At 41.4% G+C, this 21,782-nt stretch overlaps 3 protein-coding genes across 6 annotated transcripts in view; all 3 read right to left on the reverse strand.

Moving 5' to 3' along the window:
• The window catches only part of spega (striated muscle enriched protein kinase a), a 42,772-nt gene extending 36,834 nt beyond the window's left edge, over positions 1 to 5,938 (reverse strand). For 2 of the 4 annotated variants that reach the window (XM_028954318.1, XM_028954317.1), the window contains exons 1-2: positions 5,683 to 5,938; positions 4,943 to 5,425 (exon numbers count right to left, since the gene is read on the reverse strand). In XM_028954318.1, the coding sequence (XP_028810151.1) occupies positions 4,943 to 5,291 (349 nt within the window). In that variant the 5' untranslated portion in view covers positions 5,292 to 5,425; positions 5,683 to 5,938. Of the gene's footprint in view, positions 1 to 2,863; positions 2,983 to 4,942; positions 5,426 to 5,682 lie in introns of those variants that run through there. The other 2 variants (XM_028954322.1, XM_028954320.1) reach the window with 2 other exon arrangements.
• Positions 5,939 to 10,567: 4,629 nt separating this feature from the next.
• inha (inhibin subunit alpha) lies at positions 10,568 to 14,695 on the reverse strand. Its single transcript, XM_028955001.1, has 2 exons — positions 12,589 to 14,695; positions 10,568 to 11,707 (listed from the first exon to the last, which is right to left on the reverse strand). The coding sequence occupies exons 1-2, from the start codon at positions 12,893 to 12,895 to the stop codon at positions 10,956 to 10,958; spliced, it is 1,059 nt and encodes a 352-aa protein (XP_028810834.1). The 5' UTR covers positions 12,896 to 14,695; the 3' UTR covers positions 10,568 to 10,955.
• Positions 14,696 to 18,556: 3,861 nt separating this feature from the next.
• Positions 18,557 to 21,679, reverse strand: LOC114764528 (gap junction gamma-1 protein-like). The gene is made up of 4 exons (XM_028954218.1): positions 21,525 to 21,679; positions 19,656 to 20,341; positions 19,050 to 19,519; positions 18,557 to 18,745 (listed from the first exon to the last, which is right to left on the reverse strand). Exons 2-4 carry the CDS (start codon positions 20,315 to 20,317, stop codon positions 18,732 to 18,734), a joined length of 1,146 nt encoding a protein of 381 aa, XP_028810051.1. The 5' UTR covers positions 20,318 to 20,341; positions 21,525 to 21,679; the 3' UTR covers positions 18,557 to 18,731.
• Positions 21,680 to 21,782: the final 103 nt, after the last annotated feature.

Here is a 21,782-nt window from a genome sequence, read left to right on the forward strand (position 1 = left end):
TTATTTAAATTCAGCAGAAACACATTTAATACAACAACAAAACACTGCAGGATTTCCATTATATTGATGACTTTTAATTTGATGAAACTTGTGTTTTTGCAATTCTTTCCAAGAGACCACAACAATTTGCGAAAGTAGCGCAATATTGTCACAATTAAATCAATGCTTGAACATCAGATGATGTGTAAACTTTAGAGATATATTTGATTGGCTACCACTGTCAGGGAAGTTTCAAAAATCCACAAATAAATGTAAGTGTTTTCACAAATATATATACTATGTTTTTTTTTTTTTAATGCAGGCTTATTGGTTTGTGAATAAATGTAACTGCAATGACATTTCTGCATCACATACATTTATTTTTGAGTCGAGAAATGATTTGTGACCCTTCTATTTGGGCTATTTAGTTTCAAATAGCATAATTCAAATGTGTGGAAATAGGTATCATAATTAAATTAACCCTCCTGTTATGTTCGTTTCTTAGGAACACCAATAATGTTCCTGGGTCAATTTGACCCGGGACATGTTTACTTATCCAAAAGTGTCAGAAACCAAAAAATCCCAATAAACATAATTTATATTTCATTATTAACTCCATTACTAACCATTTCAATCAATATCATGGTTCAATGAGGATAATTCACTTGTTTTTCATAAAAACTGCATTTTTAATTTTTTTAAATGTATGTTGGAAATACCTACATATAAAACAAAATAGTTTTACATGACATTGATGATTTAAAAATTTTATTTTTATGCATGTTTAATGCATAGCTGGTGTTTGCATCACATGCTGCCCAGATTTTTATGCCATATTTGGCTGGTTTGGAAGGCATATGTTGCCTAAAAGGGCAGCGACCTCTGAATGCCACTAGCCTTTCATCCACTGTGACATTAGGGCCTGGGTTATAGAGTAGAGGAAGTTGCTCTACCCACTTGTCCCACACTGTCCTAACAGCTGCCAGCTTGTCTCTCTCCCCTCTGACAGTCCTTGTCTCTCGATTATCGAATCGGATTACTTTGGAGAAAATGTGAAAAGTCTCCAGAGACATTGTGGCACGAAATATAGCCCTGCCTATCTCTGCATCCCAAAGACTGGCTGTTGATTCATCCTTTGATTTGTAGACCCCAGCCAGGATGAGGACTCCCAAATATGCATGTATGCACTTCTCCCCCAAAACACGCCTGCCTTCTAAATTTGTCATTTCAAGAATGATTTTCTGTATTGAGTTGGTCATGACAAGCTCAAAAGCTGACTTGATGTCTGTTACACGAGTCACTGCCATCCTAGTGGGCCCTGGCACTGTCTTTATTATGTTTTCTGCAGACAGTTTTGCCTGACGCATATTTGGGGATGAAGACCACTGTATTTCACCATTTTTTGATGTAAATTCCTTGGTAGGAGGAATATGAATAGAAGCTTCCTCAGTTGGCTCATAATCAGAATCATCAGACTCAGAATTGACCTCAAGATGGTCTTCATCTTCAGACACATCCTCCTCTATTTCACTGTCGTGATCAAAGATTAGTTCCAGAGCCTCCTGTGCTGTCATCTGTTTATTTATGCTGCTCATTTTCTAAAGCTCTGACAGAGACTAGATCATATGTAGCTGCAGAGTGTAATGTTGTAGGACCCCCTTGCAGAGAATCTTTATATGTTTGGCTCTTCCCCTACTAAGTGATCACTCAGTGTGGGTGGAGTTTGCCTACGGGAACTTTTTCTGTTCCTGTGGGCAAACTCTATTGAGTGTGGGCGGAGTTTACCCACGGGAACAGAAAAGGTTCCCGTCAAAAGTCATAACACCTGCATTCTTGCACTTACAGATGAGGTCACTTTAACCTCCACTTTGACTGCCGGGTCAAATTGACCCGAACAGTATCTGTGTAATAGTAACATGTAGGGGGGGGGTTGCACATATGTGAAATGAACCATTTTTATTTTATATGTTGATTACTGTTATTAAGCCAAGCACAAGTAGTTTCATACTGAAAAAATACTTTTAACTATTTTTTTTATATATTTGAAATTTAAAATGGGTCAATTTGACCCGCAACATAACAGATGGGTTAAGTTAACCCAACAAACAATTTTTTTCTGTGTAAGTCATGAAATATATTTGTGAGTGGTGTGATATGTGACTTTTGAAACTAAACTCCATAAGTTCAAATGTTTTCCAATGTTCCATTGTTTTCATGTATAGTTGAGTCACTAGGAACATATAAAAGGTATGACCACTTGGTATGGCCAGACTTCTCTGATCATTAGTACAGTATTACCTGAGTTCCACTGGGTTCTGCAAATTCTGAGCTTATGGCACTGCTGGAATCTTTTGTTTCGATTTAGCATAATCCTTGGCTGTGTCTACAATGCTCAATATTGCCTGTTTGTAATATTTCCAAACTAGCTTTAACAGAACATCTTGAAACTCCGGTCTGCTTTGAAATCTTTACTGGTAAAGACCTTGCTGATGCACGGTTACACAAGTGTACCACTATAACCATATATGTCTGTACCAGTTGTACAATGCTACCATCTGCTACTGCTTCTGTTTAGTCTCTCCGAGGCACTAAGTTTTGCATACTTTTTTCCACTGGCAATTTGAGTTGTTTATGGTTCTTGATCATATTTTTGACATACCCTTGACAATAGTTTTATGACAAATCAATGCAGAAAAGGGGTTCAAATACATTGCATTGCCACTGTATGTAGAAAAGTATAATTACTGCACATTTTTGTCCATTAAAGTAACACAAACATTTTAAATCCATCAGATTAATGTCTTTATAAGGCCCCCGGAAGTAAAGCAGCATAACTTTAATAAAACCTGAGTCTGTTTATATGATCCTGATGTGGAGCACTCACCTTTTTGCCTCTTCTTGCTGGGAGCACCAACACTATCCCTTTGGATGCTCCTCAGAGCCTTCCGAGCCTCCACAAGCTCCTTCCTCATCATGGTTCCCTCTATTTATTCCCCAACACAATCCTTCTGACTTTCTTCCCCCCCCAGCTCAGCTGGACAACACACTCTCTCTTGGCTTGTTCACAGCAAGGGCAGCCTGGGTGACTGTTTCTTGAAATGCACAGAGACCCCCCCAACCCCCGCTGAACCCCACTGCATCCTGGATTAAAACTTAACACCCTGCCGATAGGACTGAGGTAACACACACACACACACACACACACACACACACACACACATCAAAACATGGACAGTTTAATACATGTACATGAGTTGAAGTGTTACATCCTGAGACTACAGCAGGCACAAATAGCGATAAGTAAAAATTAGTAATAAACTAGTGAAATGGCAAATGTGAGCAGCACAGCAATGAACTGCTAAGGTCCTGAATGCCCAAAACACCAGCCTAATTGCTGTAGTCAACTAGTCTACAATACAACATGTACTGAAACCAGAGCCACTGAGCATTCCACACCATAAATAAATCAGAGAGAGAGAGAGAGAGAGAGAGAGAGAGAGAGATCAGCACCACTGAGGTATGGTGAAACTAAAGCACTTATTATCTCTATCTCTATCTCTCTCTCTGATTTGCAACAGATTTCTGCTGGTAGGTACCAGAATGAACATGAATGGAGAGGACCCAAGTTTTCAAAGTACAGTCCAATAGTGCATTCTGCTGCCATGCCTTCCCCAGGCAAGCGACACACACACAGTCATCCACATGATATAAAAATAAGCATGACTCATCACACCAAGATAAATTCTTCTTTGCTCTGTGGTCCAATTCTAATGTTTACATGTCCGTTGTAGGTACTTTGTACGTTGACATGGGCACACTGAGTAGGCTGCAGCTACACATAGACAACAAATTAAAGTGAAAGTGACGTGACTGTAATTGTCAAACACTGCAGCACAGTGTTGCAGCACAGCAGACATTGCACACAACGACGTGTCCTCTGCTTTAACCCATTACATTAGTGAGCAGTGGGCAGCCATGACAGGTACTCAGGGACCAGTGTGTGGGGACGGTGCTTTGCTCAGTGGCACCTCAGTAGCACCTTGGCAGTTCAGCATTCGAACCCACAACCTCCCGATTATGTGCCCGCTAGGCCACCACTGTCCCATTCAAGACACATGAATGATATTTGCTTGACCTGTCATGATGTTATGGCTGATTTGGGATTTTTTTGAAGGGTGAGTAATTGTGCTAGCATACATTGTCACCATCAAGTTCACATTATTTCTTACAGAGCTGGTGGTCCATGATGTTTGCCTCTGTTCCTGCCAGGCACGCTGTAGATAGTTGCTGATGATGTGGTGCCCTGGTTTCGTGTATGTGTTTGGCTGTCTGTCATCATACACCTGGACAAGACACCTAATTCTCTATGGCAACAGGAGAGGTCCAACTAACAGCACAATTCTTTCAATTTGTTCAGAAAAAGTCCTATACCAGCGTATTTGAGTGAAAAATCTACTCTGTACACTGGAGGGACACTAATCTGAGACAAGGGGCCGCAATGACGTGCCAAAGACTGATGCCTGACAGCTCAGTTACAGGAATAGAACAGAGAACCTTCTGGAGCAACATTTCTTCCAGTGCTTATCTCTGCAGATCCAGCTGGGTCATGGAGTGACTGTACCTCTGATTTCAAGGGAACGACGGGGATACACATGCAAAAGATCATTGACCTTACAACCTTCTACATCTGCTGTTCTATCTTTTAGGGCCAACCTTATTAAAACCCAGACCTGCACATGAAGGGGTAATAGTAGCTTAGTGGGAAACACACTTGCCTTTCCTCCAAAGTCAAAGGTTCAAACACCACTTACTACTATTTTATCCCTAAGCAAGACACAAGACACCCCGTCCCTGTAACTACAGAAAGTAAATCGCACTGGATAAGGGCCTCTGCTAAATGTTGTAAATGTAAACATCCACAACATCTTGATAAATGCACATGTAGGATAGGGCAACATCTTACCATCTCCAAGGTCAAGCACTGCAAGAACGGTGCTGCAGCTGACCTCTCCAAGGTGGTTCACTGCTACACATGTATACAGGCCACCATCTCTAGGGTGACAGTCCCGTATCCAAAGCCCTCCCTGATCCTGCCCATCGCTGGCAATGAGCCTGCTGTCATGGTACCACAGCTGCCGGGGTGTTGGGTGTCCTGCCACAGACACACGGAGACGAACATCACAGCCTGTGGCCACTGCAGCCTTCCTGAGTTTACGCAGGAAAACAGGTGGAGTTGGTGTCACTGGCTTCTTCATACTATGGGATGACATCACACCGTCTCTGGAAACACCAGCCTTTACTTGGCGTTGCATCTGTTCTCAGTATATCAGTGGGTGCAAAGGCAAGCTGCTGAGTTGTTCCTCAGTGGTAGAGTGACATGTCCTTTTCTAGTCTCTTGTGTCTTCACATGATCCATTTCCCGACTGAACTTCACCAAATTCTATGTCTCAACAAATGATAAAACATTGACGTCAAATTTCTTTTTTGTTCACTGAGTTAATAAACAATTTTTTTTTCATAAATCACACAACATTAAATGACAACAAATCTTAATAGCAATAATAATTGAAACAATAATTCTAATAATAGATCTCCCCATTTACCATTACTTATTAGTATAAATAGAATAATTATGTTTCTAATATATGCACTGCTGACTTTTTTACACTCCCCTTCAGACTGTATAGTTTAAAATATCCTTACCTCACTTATGCCTGTGTGTAGTTAGATGAGTCCTGGTAAGGAGCGACATGGGGGAGATGTCATGTTAGCTGTGACTAATTAAAAGATCTCAACACACAGGCTCACATTAGCAGTGCCCTCGCTGCAGGAGTGACAAGCTTCTCTAAAGCTTTCTCTCTCTGTGTGTTTTTCTGTCTGTGCTATCTTACCCTCCTCTTTTTCACACTATACTCCTAAGCCCGCACACTGCTCCCTATTTGCTCTTTATGGTGTGAGAGAAGAGTTCCACCAGTCTTGAATGACAGCTGTGCCCCAACATAGGTTGCATTTTTTGGGCGGTGCCAGTCTTTCTACTCTGTGCTCCCTCCCCTCAAATTCTAAATACATACTGTGTCTGTTCCTCAAAGTCCTATTCTGCAGTGTTTTGTGCAGTGTTTTTGGAACTTGTGAAAGTAGACCCTGAAATAATGAAGAAGACACAAAAATGACCAGTTACTGCAATATTGGAAAAGCTTCCTTGTACTGTGCTGTGTGCTGTGCTGTGTACGATGACAATCACTTCACTTCATATTTTGCAAGTCTACTGGGCAGGTCTGCCGCAGTTCCAGCAGGCACATGCAGAGGGTGCAACAGTGCATTACTGCTACACAGAGTGTGTGTTACTGTACAAATGACACAATGACGGGGCCAGATGTATGCCCTTATTCATCAGTTAAAGATAGCCTTTCTTATCAGAGTAATGTAAGGGAATATATTAAAAACAGAAAAAAGTGAACACTGGCTAAACTTATTGGGCTGAACTGGCTAAATTATATCTGATGAATAACATTATTTAGATTGTAGATTGAAGAAAATTTGTCCTCAATCTTTTCTGTGAGTCATGTAGCTTTTTACAGTGTTTCCCTTTTTATTCTTAATGTACCTATGCTTTATTAATGTTATATTGTTATAGGCTAGTGTGCTTTTTTTTTTGTTGTTATTATCAGTAACATTGTAAATTTGTTGTATTACTAAAAATATACTATAAATTACATTTGTCTATTGTTTCTTTTGGCAAAAATCCTAATGCAGAAGGTGTCACAGTGTGGATGCACGGCTTGTAGTGAGAATGCATACACTTCCTGGAGCAGAAACAATAAACAGAATGATGCTAGAACACCAAGGTACTTAGTAGTGGGGGCAGGGTTTAGCACAGGCACAGATCATTCTCCTTGTCACTTGTCCCTCTGTAGACTGTAGTTGTTTGCGGTCTTAGCTCCCCCACCCCACACATACAGAAACATAAAACATATTATGAATTACATATTAACATATTTTTTTGTAAAACCTGTTGTCGGAACCATACTGAATTTAACCAGATAAGCATATATGGGGCTTTGATCTTTGCTGTGTTCATTTTGCACTCCAGTATCAACACCCATATCCCATCCTGAGAATCACCACAATGCAAATTAATAGACACATTAATGTGTAAATTCGTGATTTATTCTTATTCTGTGATTTATGAGTACACAATGATTAAATTCAGATTTTCATAAAACAGGCAGTTCTTTTAAACAGGATTTTAGAGCTATTATAAATCATCTTTAACTTTCAATACTTAAGGGACACTAAATAAAAAGTGTAAGTGGAGGTTTTAAACTTACTGAGGCAAGTTATTATGTATGCTATCTCTACTTCAACTCAGGTATGGTGTATTTTGTCTAACCCTGATCATTGTTTAACAGCTCATGTATAACTGTTCAAGAAGTATTGTTCTGGCAATGGGTGTTGGAAAGCATTTTTTGTGCTGGTCCCAATCCTGGGTAAATGGAAAGAAGCTGAAAGAAGACAATATAAATGTTAAAGAATTCCATCATCTGCCACTGCTTCTGATTATTCTCTCTGAGGCACACTGAATCAAGCACCTAATCAACATCCAGTGATGAGACCACCAGAGAAGTACAGAGAAGTGTGGACATGGATTGCTGGCCCAAGCATGACCCCAGGCCCCCCTGACCCCAAAACTGACTGTTTGGCAAGGAATATTATTAATAATTAGTAATAGTTTCTGGGCACTTTCTTCTCTCTCTGTTTTTATCCTGACTTTTCCTTCCTCTTTCTACTTTTCTTTATATTTGTTTTTTCTGTAACATTGGTACCTTTTTTACATACAATATTTACATGTAACAGCAATAATAATCTACTGGTGTTAATACATTAGAAAATGTTCTTCTTTTAACCTCTGTTGTGCCATGCATCTTTCTGCAGAGTAACATCAGGTTGAAGTGGTTTTAATACAGTGCTTTGGTCTAGAGAGTTTTTATACTAATCTCCACTTTTTTACAGCACCTCAGGCCATTCACTTGCCTCTCACCACCCTTGTGACACCTCTTGCCTGCTTGGGGAGGTCACAACTTGATTAAGATACAAGAGGGGGTCTTCTTCTGCCATGGGCCTGGAATTTCCCATCTTTTACACCCCTTCCCCTAAGTATTAAGGTTTATGTCTGTGTTTGCGTGTTGTGTAGTGTGAGGTCACCAACGAAATAAATATATATATTTAATTTATATATTTAACTAATTTCCAGACATACTGTATGTAAAACACATATATATATATACACACACACATACATACATACATACATACATACATATATATATATATATATATATATATATATATATATACACACATACATACATACATACATACATACATATATATATATATATATATATATTCATTATTTTAATTCATAAATGTTTCTATTTTATATAGTTTGTTTGTGTAGTTGGGATTGAATGTTGTGTGTGTCTCTGTGGTTTGTAATTTGTCCTGTGGTTGATGTCGTAATTGAGCAGTGCAAGATTGCAGACAGGCGCATGTGTCACGATTAGGTGCAGCTCGAGACTCACCTGGCACCAATCTGCTTGACAGCAGGGTGGTTATAAGGCACTTCTGAGCAGCCATTCTGAGACTGCGCCATTTTATGTGTAACGTAGCAGTAGTGTTGTTTTTAGATCTAGCAATCGCCACATGCATGCGGGTTTTAGTTTTTGTTCTCCCACTTTTTCCCCTGTTATTGGCCCTCATGCCATTTTATTTTTGTTTGTGTTGTTATTAATAAAATCCCATTCCCAGGGCATAGCCCTGTAGCAACAGGGAGAGAGAGACAAGATGGGTTACCGGAACTTCCTGGAGCTACTGAGGGCGGAGTTCCATCGGTCAGAGCCCGAGCCATGGATTGAACCCTGCCCCACCACCACACTCAGCACCAGCCAAGATCCAGTGCAGGAAGACCCCACGGTGTGGGCAGGTGGCAAGAGGGTGTCCTCTCTGCTGCTCTTAGTTTGCTTCAATTGCTGCACAAAGTATCAGAAAGCCAGGGAGCAGATGAGTCAGAAGTTGGAAGAGTACAGGAAGAAACAAATGAAGGTGAGACTGAGTGAAGGTTTTGTCGAATAAGTGATTTACATTTACATCATTTATCAGATGCCCTTATCCAGAGCAACTTGCAATCAATAGTTACAGGAACAGTCCCTCAGGAGCAACTTAGGGTAGGTAGAGTGAGGGTAAAGGACAGAAAGTGGTGGTCAGATATGTGAAGTGGAGTGGAAGAACGGTTGGTAGTTTGTGTGGAATGACTGAAGACAGGGTCCATGACATTCCCTCCTTTGTGTGTGGCAAGGGAAAAAAGTGGAGAATGGCAAGAAAGCAAAACATTTGGAGTTTGTCTACTGGAAGGTTGAAGTCATTAAGGACTTTTATAGGGGTACCTATGGTTAAAATACTGAGCAGCGTGTCCAATTCATCCATAAAGGTTTCAAATGACCACAGAGTCCAGTACCCCCCCCCCCCCCCCCTAATTTTGTCAGAAATGTTTATTTTCTTGAGCTGTTCTCCCCACAAAAACTTTGAAGACAAGATAAAGTCAAGTGTTCACGTAAATTGGACAAATTGTCACTCTAAAAATACCAGAGACCAAATCACAAGCAATATGCACAGTGTGCATTAAACTCCAACACTATATGCTACAAGCATATCATACTCATAATATATCTATTCATAAAATGAAAGAAAAGAAGCAAGGATAAAACAATTGAGATTTCTTTAATGTGCACCATTGACAAATTATTTCATTTTCCTTTGCAAATTCTACATATGTCATTCTCATTAATAAACACACAAAAGTATTTTGCAGCACAATTTCTTCAATGAAAAAAACTTTTTTTCATGGGTCCATGGGGTTCCATGAGACACATTGAAAGTAAAACAGGCTTGTGCTTCTCAAAACAAGCATGACCAAGCCAGGATAAAAGTGTTTAAGGAGCTTCAGGGACAAGCATGAGCCAGACAAAAACTGCCACACATCAGTCTTCAGGTGAGATAATATGTTGCTAAAAAGGGGCGAAATCAAATGAGAAACAGGTACAGATCATGAATGAAGCATCTAATCTATGGAAATGGAAGAAAAACTTATCTGGGGTAATATATAAATAATAAAAAATCAACACAACATGAATACAACAATAATAATTTGAAGGCATCATTGGAACGTCTGTGTTACTGACACTGAAATGGATCAGGTGGGCAAACAGAAACTGGGATGAGACTAATTAAAAAATATTAAATCAAAGCATTCATTAAAAAAAGCAAAACATATTTGTATTTTGAATATGTATTGCCTTTAAGTCCCAACCATGACAATGAAGCTATGTTAAAAATTGCATAAGAAAATGGAATCAGTATAAGAAAAGGCAACTAAGATAAGACACCCTAAATGTGCATGATTATCATTTGTCTATATATATACAATAGTCCATGTAGTCCATGCTCTTGTAACTGTACATATAGTAAAATTGGCTGTCTGCCAATGTTTTATTGTGGTGTGTAGGTGTGCTATCAGATCATTACCTTTTATCTCCTAAAAAAAAAAAAAACAGTGCTGTGTTTGCTTTATATATAATCAGTGCTTATTTTAACTCTTGCTTTCTTGTGGCCAATGTGTGTGTTCTATATTTTGAGTATTTTCAGTATTTTCTCTGTCATACAATTGTAATTTAACTCAATTGTAAATTCTGTAATATCACCAACATTACTTTGACATGCACCATTCATAAACACTATCTAAGTTGATTTTGTTTATAATAATGGTCCAAATGAAGTCTAGGAAAAAATTTAATGTTTAACTTTTATAAACATAGCTCTGCAATTTAAAAATTGTGTAAAATGATGTGGAAGGTTCTGATCTGATGCCATTGTATAAAGGTTTAGACCTAAAAACAATGTGGACAGTATTGTTTCAGGGTTTAGATGCAGGTACAATCTTCTGGTATGATGTTGGGCAAGGTCTCATACTTGAAGGAGAAGCCTCCATCAGAGGTAGTGGTGAAGCGCAAGGACTTCATGGTGCCAGGCATGGGCGCACAGCACTGTTTGATGCCCAAAACTTGGCTGCGCTGTGAGGTGGCACAGGTGCCATGGCAGTACTGGAATGTGAACTCCTTTGGGTTCACAATCCAATTCTCCCAGCCCAGCTCTTTGAAAGAAATATCAATCTTATGGAGCAGGCAGTCACTGTTGGAGTCAGCGTTCTCAGGAGAGGGTCGCTGCAGGAGGTTGAGAGCAGAGGATGACCATGGAATGATGGGTGCTCTCCGTGCCCGGTTAGCTTTTTTTTGGTGGATGTGGAAATGCAGGAAGGGTGTTTTGTCTTCCTCAGAACAATGGCAGCTACATTCAGGGCAGTGAACCTGGAGGATGAAAGGACCCTTTCCCATAGAGGGCTGCACATCCCTGTTCAATCTATAGGTGGCCCAGCCATCTTGGCTCCGTCTGGATGGTCCATTTGAAACCATCTGGAGCTCTTGATCAGAGGTGAGAAGGTAAAGAGAAGTGGAGGCATTTTCCGACCCTGCATTTTTCCCAGTGAAGAACCAGAAGTGGGCAGATGTGACAGCCATCTCCTGGTCGTCTAGAGATGGGTGAAAATAGTAGGTGAAATGGCTGCTGATAGAGTCTTCAAAAGAACAGGCATCTGGTCCCTCGGAGCAAGTACCCTCTAAAGAAGTTTGAAAAGAGAGAGACCATGAGAGATCTTACAAATGCCTAGCTGGAATTACTTGGCTTAGTTCTGCCTACAATTCACCACATGAAGCCTACACGCCAGACTTATTTAAAATCATTAAAATTTAAATATCCTGTCCAGACATTGTTAAAAAGTGAAGTGATTGTCATTGTGAAACACTGCAGCACAGCACACGGTGCAACCTTCTGATTACGGGACCGCTTCCTTAACCGCAAAGCCACCACTGCACAATTGTTAATGTTGTAATTGATAATGACAGGTGTAAATGGATGTTAATGAATGGATTATCTACATTAATATATAGGGAGGCCTATTTTTTTAGCAAGAATTAGTCGCATATTCTAATGCTGTGTTCAATAATGCAAGTCACTGATTATTACCAAATCCCTTTCAATAATATTACTGCAACTAGAAGGATCTGCTCCAATTAACATTCTGGCCAGTAGAAGAGTATCTGGTGCATCAGCAAATGGGTTTGAATACATCATAATTTTCACTAGCACAGATTTTGACCCAATTCTCAAGATTAGGTGATGTTTCAACAACATCATCAAGAGGTCACCTCTGTCAGATTTTATAGTCTGTTATATTCATTAAATATTCAATTTATAAATGGGATTATTTAATAAAAAGTTTCAGTGATTTATTTTATATTTATTTTATTTCAGAAATTATAATTGTATTTGTTTCCTATGTAAACCAAGTTCTTTGATTGAACATCTAAAGTACATTGCTGTTAGGATGATGAAATCATGTATGTATATTGAGTGCAGCTTGTTCAGCAATTAGAAGGCAGTAAACAGAAATGTGAAGTGTAAAGAGTAAACAGTGTATTAAATCAAAGAGCAGCCTACCCATGCCAGGAAACAGGATAACCTGAAAACTTTCCTGATGTCCCCGTCTGTGCTGTTCTCCAGTCTCTCTCACCACACGTGACCGCCACTGAGGGACTGCAGCCCCCGGCTTCCCCACCACCCGCTGAGCTGACTCTGGGGCTCTTTCCATCCCAAGTGCCTCCAGTATGCGGAGCTTCACCATGTCCAGTATCACACCTCGAGGCAGCTCTTCTCCCTGGCATGCATTTACCTGTAATGGAACCATTGCCAGAAGCAGCAGGAGCAAAGAAGCAATGTTGAGCTCACAGAGGCAGCTGGACCACATATCAGTATATCAGATATTATATCTTCATCTGGTAGAATGCGCGTCCTTGGTCTGAATGAGTCTTTGGAACGTTCTTCTTCAGCTGTTTCCAGCTTATTTGGACACGAGCTGAAATGAAATGCCTGTAGCTTGTTTATCACAGCTCGGTGAAGAGGTGCTAACAGTTGTCTGGCCTTGCTCAGGCTGAACTGTAACAATGTAAGGCACGGGAGAACATCTCATAGACAAAAGTTTCAAATATGCATGCTTTGTGATGTGTTTTTGTTGAAACTATCAGGAGGTGGGTTGATGTATCTGAGAAACCCAAACATTAGTGACGCCCAGCAAGACCTTAACAACTGTTTGTTCTCCTGTTTGCGGAAGGGAGTTCTGCTGTTTGAACGCTGATCTACATAATCCCATTTTAAACTATATCCTCATCTAACATATAAAACTATTACACCCCTTCACCACCTGATTCTGTCTAATGTTTATTGCTCTTAACAATATTTGAATGTGTTGGCGGTTGCATTTTCTGCACCTGTTTTATCACTAACCTGCACTATCATTGTGGAAAAAAACTGGGATATGAGTTTTGTCGCTGGAGAGACCTTGGACAGTCTCTGTCTGTGTTTTCATTCTGCAGCTGGGTCAAGCATTGTGGCAGCCAAGGTCAGATCATCTCCTCTCAAAGTCCGTTCAAATCACGATTGGGCTGTCCAGCTCAGCCACTTTGCACAATGAGCTAATTATGGCATTGAAACATTATTCACACGTTGACCTCACTGAAGCTTGTGTCATAGCGGGAGCCTTTTCCTCAGTTTTAGTTACTTATTTAATGCCGCTGAAACTTGTGAGGTGTGCAGAGTAGAATAATGAGACAGAATAGAAGAGTAGAATAATACGTTCCTGTTTCCTTTTATTTGTCATTGTGTTCATGTATTCTTGTCTAGGTCTCTGCCTTGTTGCACATACACCTCTTGGTTTTCACTTTTTTCCTTTTGATCTTGCACTTGCAAAATATTCCTCATTGGATTATAACTTAAAACATAACATTTACTTCAATTGTATGGTCTACATAAACCATATTCAAACCAAACAATAACACTTCTCATAATTGTTAATATTAACAAAACTGAAAAATGGGTTGGAACCTCACAGCATTAACTTTCCCTTTGTGAGCTGCTGGGGTGGAAAGTGAAGAAGCTTTACTTTGTAAGAAGCTTTGTAGGAATTGTGCAAAATCAGGGGGCTGGAGCAAACAAGAGGGAAATCCGGTCATCTAATTTGTCAATATTCAGTTTTTGGGTAATCTATAGCTTTTATCAGGATCTGGGGCACAATTTGCAGGGGCCGGGCTGTCTGTATGGTCCATGAGGCCGCCAGAATGCTGGAGGACCTGAGGCTGGAGAGTTGCTAGGTTGAAAGGGGTTTTATCAGGAGAGCATGGATCGTCTGTCGAGTCGAAGATCATCCAGGTCAAACACAAACAGGTAAGGAATATTCAGAAGGAAAGGTTGTGGTCAAAACCGGTCAGTAACAGAGATATACCATTACTAGTACCCAAATCACAGAAGTCCACAGCTGGGAGCAGATCCTTCTCATATAGAGCTCCACAGTTGTGGAACAGCTTGCCAGTCAGTGTCCGGGACTCAGACACAGTCTCACTGTGTTCTCTGGCCTTCTGTTAAAGCCCCAGACACAGTGTCAATTATTAAGTCCACTTTATCACACAGTCACCCTGTTAAGCACACACAGTGTTAAACTCACCTTAGTTAGCCTGTCCCAGTTAGGGTACCGGGCCACTGTAGCACCAATATACTACTATAACCACATATTTTAGTATCAGTCATACAATGCCACCGTCTGCCACTGCTTCTGTTTGTTTTCTCCTAGATACTGAATCAAGCGCCCAGACTACTTGCAGACTCCAGTGAAGAGACCAGCAGATAAATCCTGGTTCCTGGGGTCACCACAGCCACCACCACCATAACAACAGGGATCTTCAAATGGACCAGTAGCATCATAATGGACATCATAATGTATACCATGACACTGGACTACACTCTGGACTTCTCCACGTCTACAACTGTAAGACTTATTTTTCATTGGACAATAACAAAGACCACTTGCAGGCTCACTGTACCCTGGAAGGTGGTCCCTCTCTGGTTATCCCTCCTTCCCAACGCTTCTTTTCTTTTTTCTCTCTCCTAGAGTTTTTTTTGTGTGGAGTTTTTCCTTGTGTGCAGAAGGGTCTTCCCCTGGCCTGACAGGGCTGTGAGGGGCTGTGCCCCCCAACTCCAGGACCGGCACCCAGGATTGTTCCTCTGGGCCGTATCCCTCCTAATACATTATTAGGTCAGTCGATGTGGTGGTGGAGCTGTAAGAGCTGCAGATGTACTCGTCCATGGCCCTTCATTTTGGCAGAGAGAGTGAGAACAGAAGTGCCCCGGTGAGAAGCTCATTAGTCAGATCATAAGGGCAGTGGGGTTTCTGGGTCACTGGTTCAAGTACAATAATGATTCTGGCCACTGCAGTAATAGCATATCCTCTGATCTTTTCGTCTCTGTCGTTCTTCCTGGGCAAGAGAGGCATGAATGTGCACAAGCTGTACGGCATCATGGAGTTTGGCCGAAGCCGCCGACAGTGGTCATTCGCGCAGCAGGAAATGTGTAGGAAGGATTGCTGTGTCGTCGCAAAATGCTGGTGACTCATTGTTTGCGGTTGCGGATAGTGCAGTCGATTTTACCCATGTTGCATCTGCAGGGATTGCATTTGGGACTTGAGCTGCAGAATGGTCCGGTTTTGTTGCTACAGGACCTCCTGTCATTGCTGCAGCCTGGTTCGGTGGAGATGGTGCTGTAACTCTCTTCTCCGCTGGAGTGCTTGCTGCTGGCTTTGCAGCACGACCAGCAGCTGATTGAGAGCTGTGTCATCGGCGAGCAGCCCTGTTGTGGCGATTGTTGGCCAACTCGACCTATCGGATAGCTGAAACTGGAGCGCAATTGCAAGGTTTGAGCGGTCCGTGGGGAGTCCATGGTTTGTGGGGCTGCCAGAGCGGTGGCACTTGGTAAGGGCTGTTTCCTCACCTGGGATAACTTTACCTGCTGAATGTGTGTTATCTGACAACTGGGACATGTGGGACAACTTTACCTGCAGTATGTGTGTTATCTGACAATTGGGACATGTGGGACAACTTTACCTGCAGTATGTGTGTTATCTGACAACTGGGACATGTGGGACAACTTTACCTGCAGTATGTGTGTTATCTGACATCTGGGACATGTGGGACAACTTTACCTGCAGTATGTGTGTTATCTGACAACTGGGACATGTGGGACAACTTTACCTGCAGTATGTGTGTTATCTGACAACTGGGACATGTGGGACAACTTTACCTGCAGTATGTGTGTTATCTGACAACTGGGACATGTGGGACAACTTTACCTGCCGAATGTGTGTTATCTGACAACTGGGACATGTGGGACAACTTTACCTGCCGAATGTGTGTTATCTGACATCTGGGACATGTGGGACAACTTTACCTGCAGTATGTGTGTTATCTGACAACTGGGACATGTGGGACAACTTTACCTGCAGTATGTGTGTTATCTGACAACTGGGACATGTGGGACAACTTTACATGCAGTATGTGTGTTATCTGACAACTGGGACATGTGGGACAACTTTACATGCAGTATGTGTGTTATCTGACAACTGGGACATGTGGGACAACTTTACCTGCTGAATGTGTGTTATCTGACAACTGGGACATGTGGGACAACTTTGCCTGCCGAATGTGTGTTATCTGACAACTGGGACATGTGGGACAACTTTACCTGCCGAATGTGTGTTATCTGACAACTGGGACATGTGGGACAACTTTACCTACAGTATGTGTGTTATCTGACAACTGGGACATGTGGGACAACTTTACATGCTGAATGTGTGTTTTAATTTGATTTTTTGCATACAAACCTTCATCATACCAATAATGGCGGATTGCACTGTATCAATTTTAAAAGGTAACGCAGCCAACAAAATCACACCATTTGTGAACTGAGTAACTTCCAAGTACTGAATATACAGATGGGTGTCTGAACATTAACCTGGAAGAAAATTAATACCTTACCATCATTATGTAAGTGTTCTTTTATTAAAGTGCTAAAATAATTTAGAAATGATTTAATTTGACCCTCTGCCCCAACAAGTGCTACAGTACAGGTAGAAAGCAGATAAAAACTTCAGTCAGATGCCAATTAAGACTTTTAAACTTAACTGCTAAACTTTGTTACTTTGGTCCCAGCTCTCTTCAGGTCATTGACCTGACCAAATACTTTAAAACGTAATGAAACTTAACCTTAACTAGCAAAGTTCATATTAAACTTGAACTGTAAGATGTGACCCACAAGCTGAATTTCATTCATTTATCCTGTTAAGATCAGCCAATGATCAAAATACACACAGGAGCAAAGATGCTACAGTTCTTCCTAAATCAGGGGCTTTGATTAAATTAAACAGTGATCTCAAGCTATTGGTCCATTTACCTAATTGGTCACACAATTTGTTAATTATGTCAGTTAAATGATATGCTGTTAACATCTAGCAAAATGAGCAAAAATGCTACAGTTCTTCCTATCCCTATGGTTTTGATGAAACAAAACAATATTAAGTATACCCTCAGTTCATCATTGCAAACAATAGCACTGGATGACACACTGTCCCTGAAATGGCTTTTTGAACCATCATAGCAAGACATATAATAGAACATCATATATCAAAACATACAATTGATTGGTCAGTATAAAGTACAGAGGGGTTTTTCCAAAAAAACAGTTTCTGGTTGAACTTAAGCCAGGTGTTATAAATGTCTAGTGAGAATGTCCTTTTCTACCATTATTTAATTCAGCCAATTTAGAATTTCTTTATGGAATACCCCCATAGTCCAGTCCAAATATTAATTAAGAACATTATTATTCAAGCTTTTCCAGGTATCATCATACTTAAAATTGTTTAATAAAATGTCCACAATAAAAATACACAATAAAAACTTGGCCTGCTTATCAGGCAAAATGTAGTAGAAGCAGTCATGCAAGGCAGAGCTGAACAGAAGAATATGAAAAATATGAACCACACAAACAATACACCAATAAGACCTGGGTGTCAATTTCTTTTCTTTTTCCCCAGGCCAGAGTGACACACCAGTCATGCCTGAAGAAAAGTCCTGATCCAAGTTCCATCAAAATCCAGGCAGAAGCACAGAAGCAGCACCATCACTCAGCAGGAAACAGCAGGCAGCAAGGATGATGGAGGCTGCAGTTCCACTGTGGGGGTGGATCGATGGGAGGACAAGGCCACTGGCTTCAATACTGCAATGCACTTTTCCAGCACACACACACTAACTAACTCACTTATACACACACTCACACACACACTTACACACTAACCCAATCACACAATAACATACACACAGTCACTCACTCACCCACTCAAACACCACACTAACTTACATATACACACACACACTCACACACTAACTCACACATAGACACCTCAGTCACTCACACACAAACTTACACATACACTCAATCACTGACCCACTCACACACTTACACATACACACACTCACTCACTTACACACTAACTTACACATACACACACTCACTCACACATTAACTTACACATACAGACCCACTCACACACTAAGTTACACATAAACACTTACCCACTCACTAACACACAAACTTACACATACACACACTCACACTAGATAACACATAAACACACTTACTCACTCACTCACTCTTTCAGCAGCCCTCACACTTGTTGTGAGAAAGTTTCTGCTGTTTCTGAATCATCAGGCATGGATCTCTAAAAACATCAAACATAAAAGCGGAAAAAAAAAGTTTAGTCTAAAGAAACACACCATAGCACAGTCTTATCCTGACCGGAGCCAATTCATGGTGAAGGGGACCTGCTGGGAGTGACAAAATCTCCCAATCATAACTCCCAATCATAATGATGCTGCATCAGTACACCTTATCACATTGTTTGCGGTCTGCTCTGGAGCAGCTGATTCAGATGTGATCTATGCACCATATCACGTCCCTGAACTCTGGAGTTCACCATACAGTGTAATGCTCACTGGCCTGAACTACTGCTTACTGAAACTGACCTTTCTCACTGGCTGCTATCTGCTTCTCCTGGGCAAAGTTGAGTCGATTCTGCTCAGCAGCAATGCCACTAGCACTAGGAGTGCTGCTGCGGGATGCCCCATTCTCCTCCATCTGGTGTGCCATGTCCAACTGCTGCTGTGCCAGCCTGAGGTGACGGCGGAGACGCTCCAGCTCCTTCTGAGGCACTTCCTCTCCAGAGCAGTCGGTCGCAGTCAGTCCACGAAAGTCACCCTTCCGCTTCCCTGACAGATCCTTTTTCAAAGCGGTGTGGTAACCAGGGGGGCCACTGGGCGAGGCGGGCATTAAAAGTGGAGGCCGTCGGGAGGGGGGAACTCGCTTGGCTGAACGATCCCGCAGGGTGTCCCGGATTCCACCAAAGCCGAGATGGAAGATCTCCAAGAAGGTAAGGACCAGACATATAATGCTGACTGCATACATGATGAGGAGGAATGTAGTCTTCTCAGTGGGCCTGAAATGGAAGTCAGGAAAATTTGGATTCAGGATAAACGCAAAAAGTATGACCTTCAACCAGCAGCCACCCAGCAGCCAAGGATTCGATGAAAAAAAGGGGACCTCAGCTTCCTTTCTTGTTCTGGTGTTCTTACCTGGAGACGAAGCAGTCCACAGTGTGTGGGCAGGGGCTGCGTGTGCAGACATAGGAGGGCATCACCTCCAGACCATACAGGATGTACTGGCCGAATAAAAAGGCCATTTCGAAGGCGATGCGGGCGACCAGGTGCAGGACGTACACCTTTATCAGTCCGTCTCTGTGGATGCGTCTCCGGCCATCATGCTTCTGCAGGTCCCCAGGAGATGGTGATGCAGCCTTCTTCTCTGCCTCAATGTGCTCTGAGATGATGGGATCCTCCTCTCCATTATCATCCATCTCATCGTAATCCTGAGTGCTGCTGCGGTGCAAACCAATTGCCCTCCTTTTGCGTGAGTGGTACTCACTGTCATGGATACGGGCAATCTTGTGCATGGCAAATCCAAGGTACATAATAGAAGGGGTGGAGATCATGATTATCTGGAAGACCCAGAACCTGATGTGGGAGAGCGGTGCGAAGGCATCGTAACAAACATTCTCACATCCAGGCTGCAGTGAGTTGCAGACAAACTTGCTCTGCTCATCGGCGTAGATGGTCTCACCACCCACCACTGTGAGTACGATGCGGAAGACAATAAAGAGCGTGAGCCAGACCTTTCCCACAAAGGTAGAGTGTTTGGAAATCTCATCCAGCAAACCAGTCAAAAAGTTCCAGCTCATAATTGCAGGGATGTTCTGTCACACCTGAGAAAAGACAGGAAAAATGCAGCCATTTGTTCCCTCGCACACTTTCAGTGGTGGAACTGTACAAGTGCAAGAGTAGAATTACTCTGTATTATTCAGAGTAGTATTATTCTGAATAAAGAAACCTGAAAACTGTGTTGGGCAAGACATTTTTATGTTTTCAGACAGTTTGGAAAAAAAAATGTTCTTTGCCTTCCTAATCTAGTCTGTGAATGACCAATGCTTCTTAAGACTAATTCTTAAGCAAAAAAATTAATCACGTTATATGTTGATATGGTCCAGTGTCTTAAATTTGTACTTTTTTTATCAGCAGATACCTGAACTACCTCAGTGTCAGGGAAAAAGCAAGTTACAACAGGCAACAAACCAGAGGCTAGGAGTGAAGAAATGAGAAACAAAGAGTGAGTTCAGATGAGAGAGAGAGCAAGAGAGAATTTAAAACCTTTTAATTCATTCATTAAATGATGCGTGGTGGAGGGATATAAAATGAAATTTTACGTTTCCTTTAAAAAGACAAACCAAAGTCTGGTTTAGGCTGTCACCCAAACAGTGACCACAAGGTGAGTCCAAGGTGTGGCTACACCAGGTTTCAAAATAAATGTTAAGTGTTCATTTTTCATAGCAAGAACAGTTCAATTACTTCCACTACACACATTCAATACCACTGATCATCTGGTGGAATATACGCACTTCCAAAATTACAAGGAAAAGAAAATGGATGGAAAATGTTGACAGGGATCAAGCATAATATCCCTGAACAGCAATATACTTTTACCATGGCTTATATTCAATTACTTGGTTTATTGTTTAATAGGTTCATGACCTTGCATAAAATCCCAAACTATTTTCTTAGTCAAGTGAAGGGTTTTTTCAGAACAATAACTACTTGTGAGTAGATGTATTCCTCTAGCAGCAGGGACCATCCTTCAAAAATGCATTCTGATCAGGAACGCAAAAGGCTTAGTCAATGTCTTCTGACTTTATGGAAGGTCTTTATTATTGATGACATCTTCTCAGCCATATCGCCAGAAAAATGAGAGTCTTGATACAAACGAGGAAAACGTGTCTCGTTAAAATGTACTGTACTGACTAGGAGCAACATTGTTGCGTAGTGAAGAAAAGCCTCTTCCATAATAATTTTCTCAAATCAATAATTAGAAACTCTGCACTGAATCACACCTACCTTCACACTGCCGCTCCTGTGATGATGATGATGATGATGATGAAGAAGGTGGACTACTCCCGGATTCCTCAGGTTCTCAGCTCCTTTAAATTACCTTTGGCCCTTTTGCTGAGCCCTGAGGGGTTCCACATGTGTCTCCTTCATCCATGTTGGGCCCGAATTTAACTTCCCAAAGTTCCCACTCCTCCTCCTCTTGGAACCGCCTCTTCTCAGTCCTGCTCAGCTGAAATTTGAGACCTTGCTCCAGTTTCCCCCACG

The sequence above is a fragment of the Denticeps clupeoides genome, chromosome 15 (assembly GCF_900700375.1).
Source record: "Denticeps clupeoides chromosome 15, fDenClu1.1, whole genome shotgun sequence".
In the NCBI taxonomy this organism is placed as follows: Eukaryota; Metazoa; Chordata; class Actinopteri; order Clupeiformes; family Denticipitidae; genus Denticeps; species Denticeps clupeoides.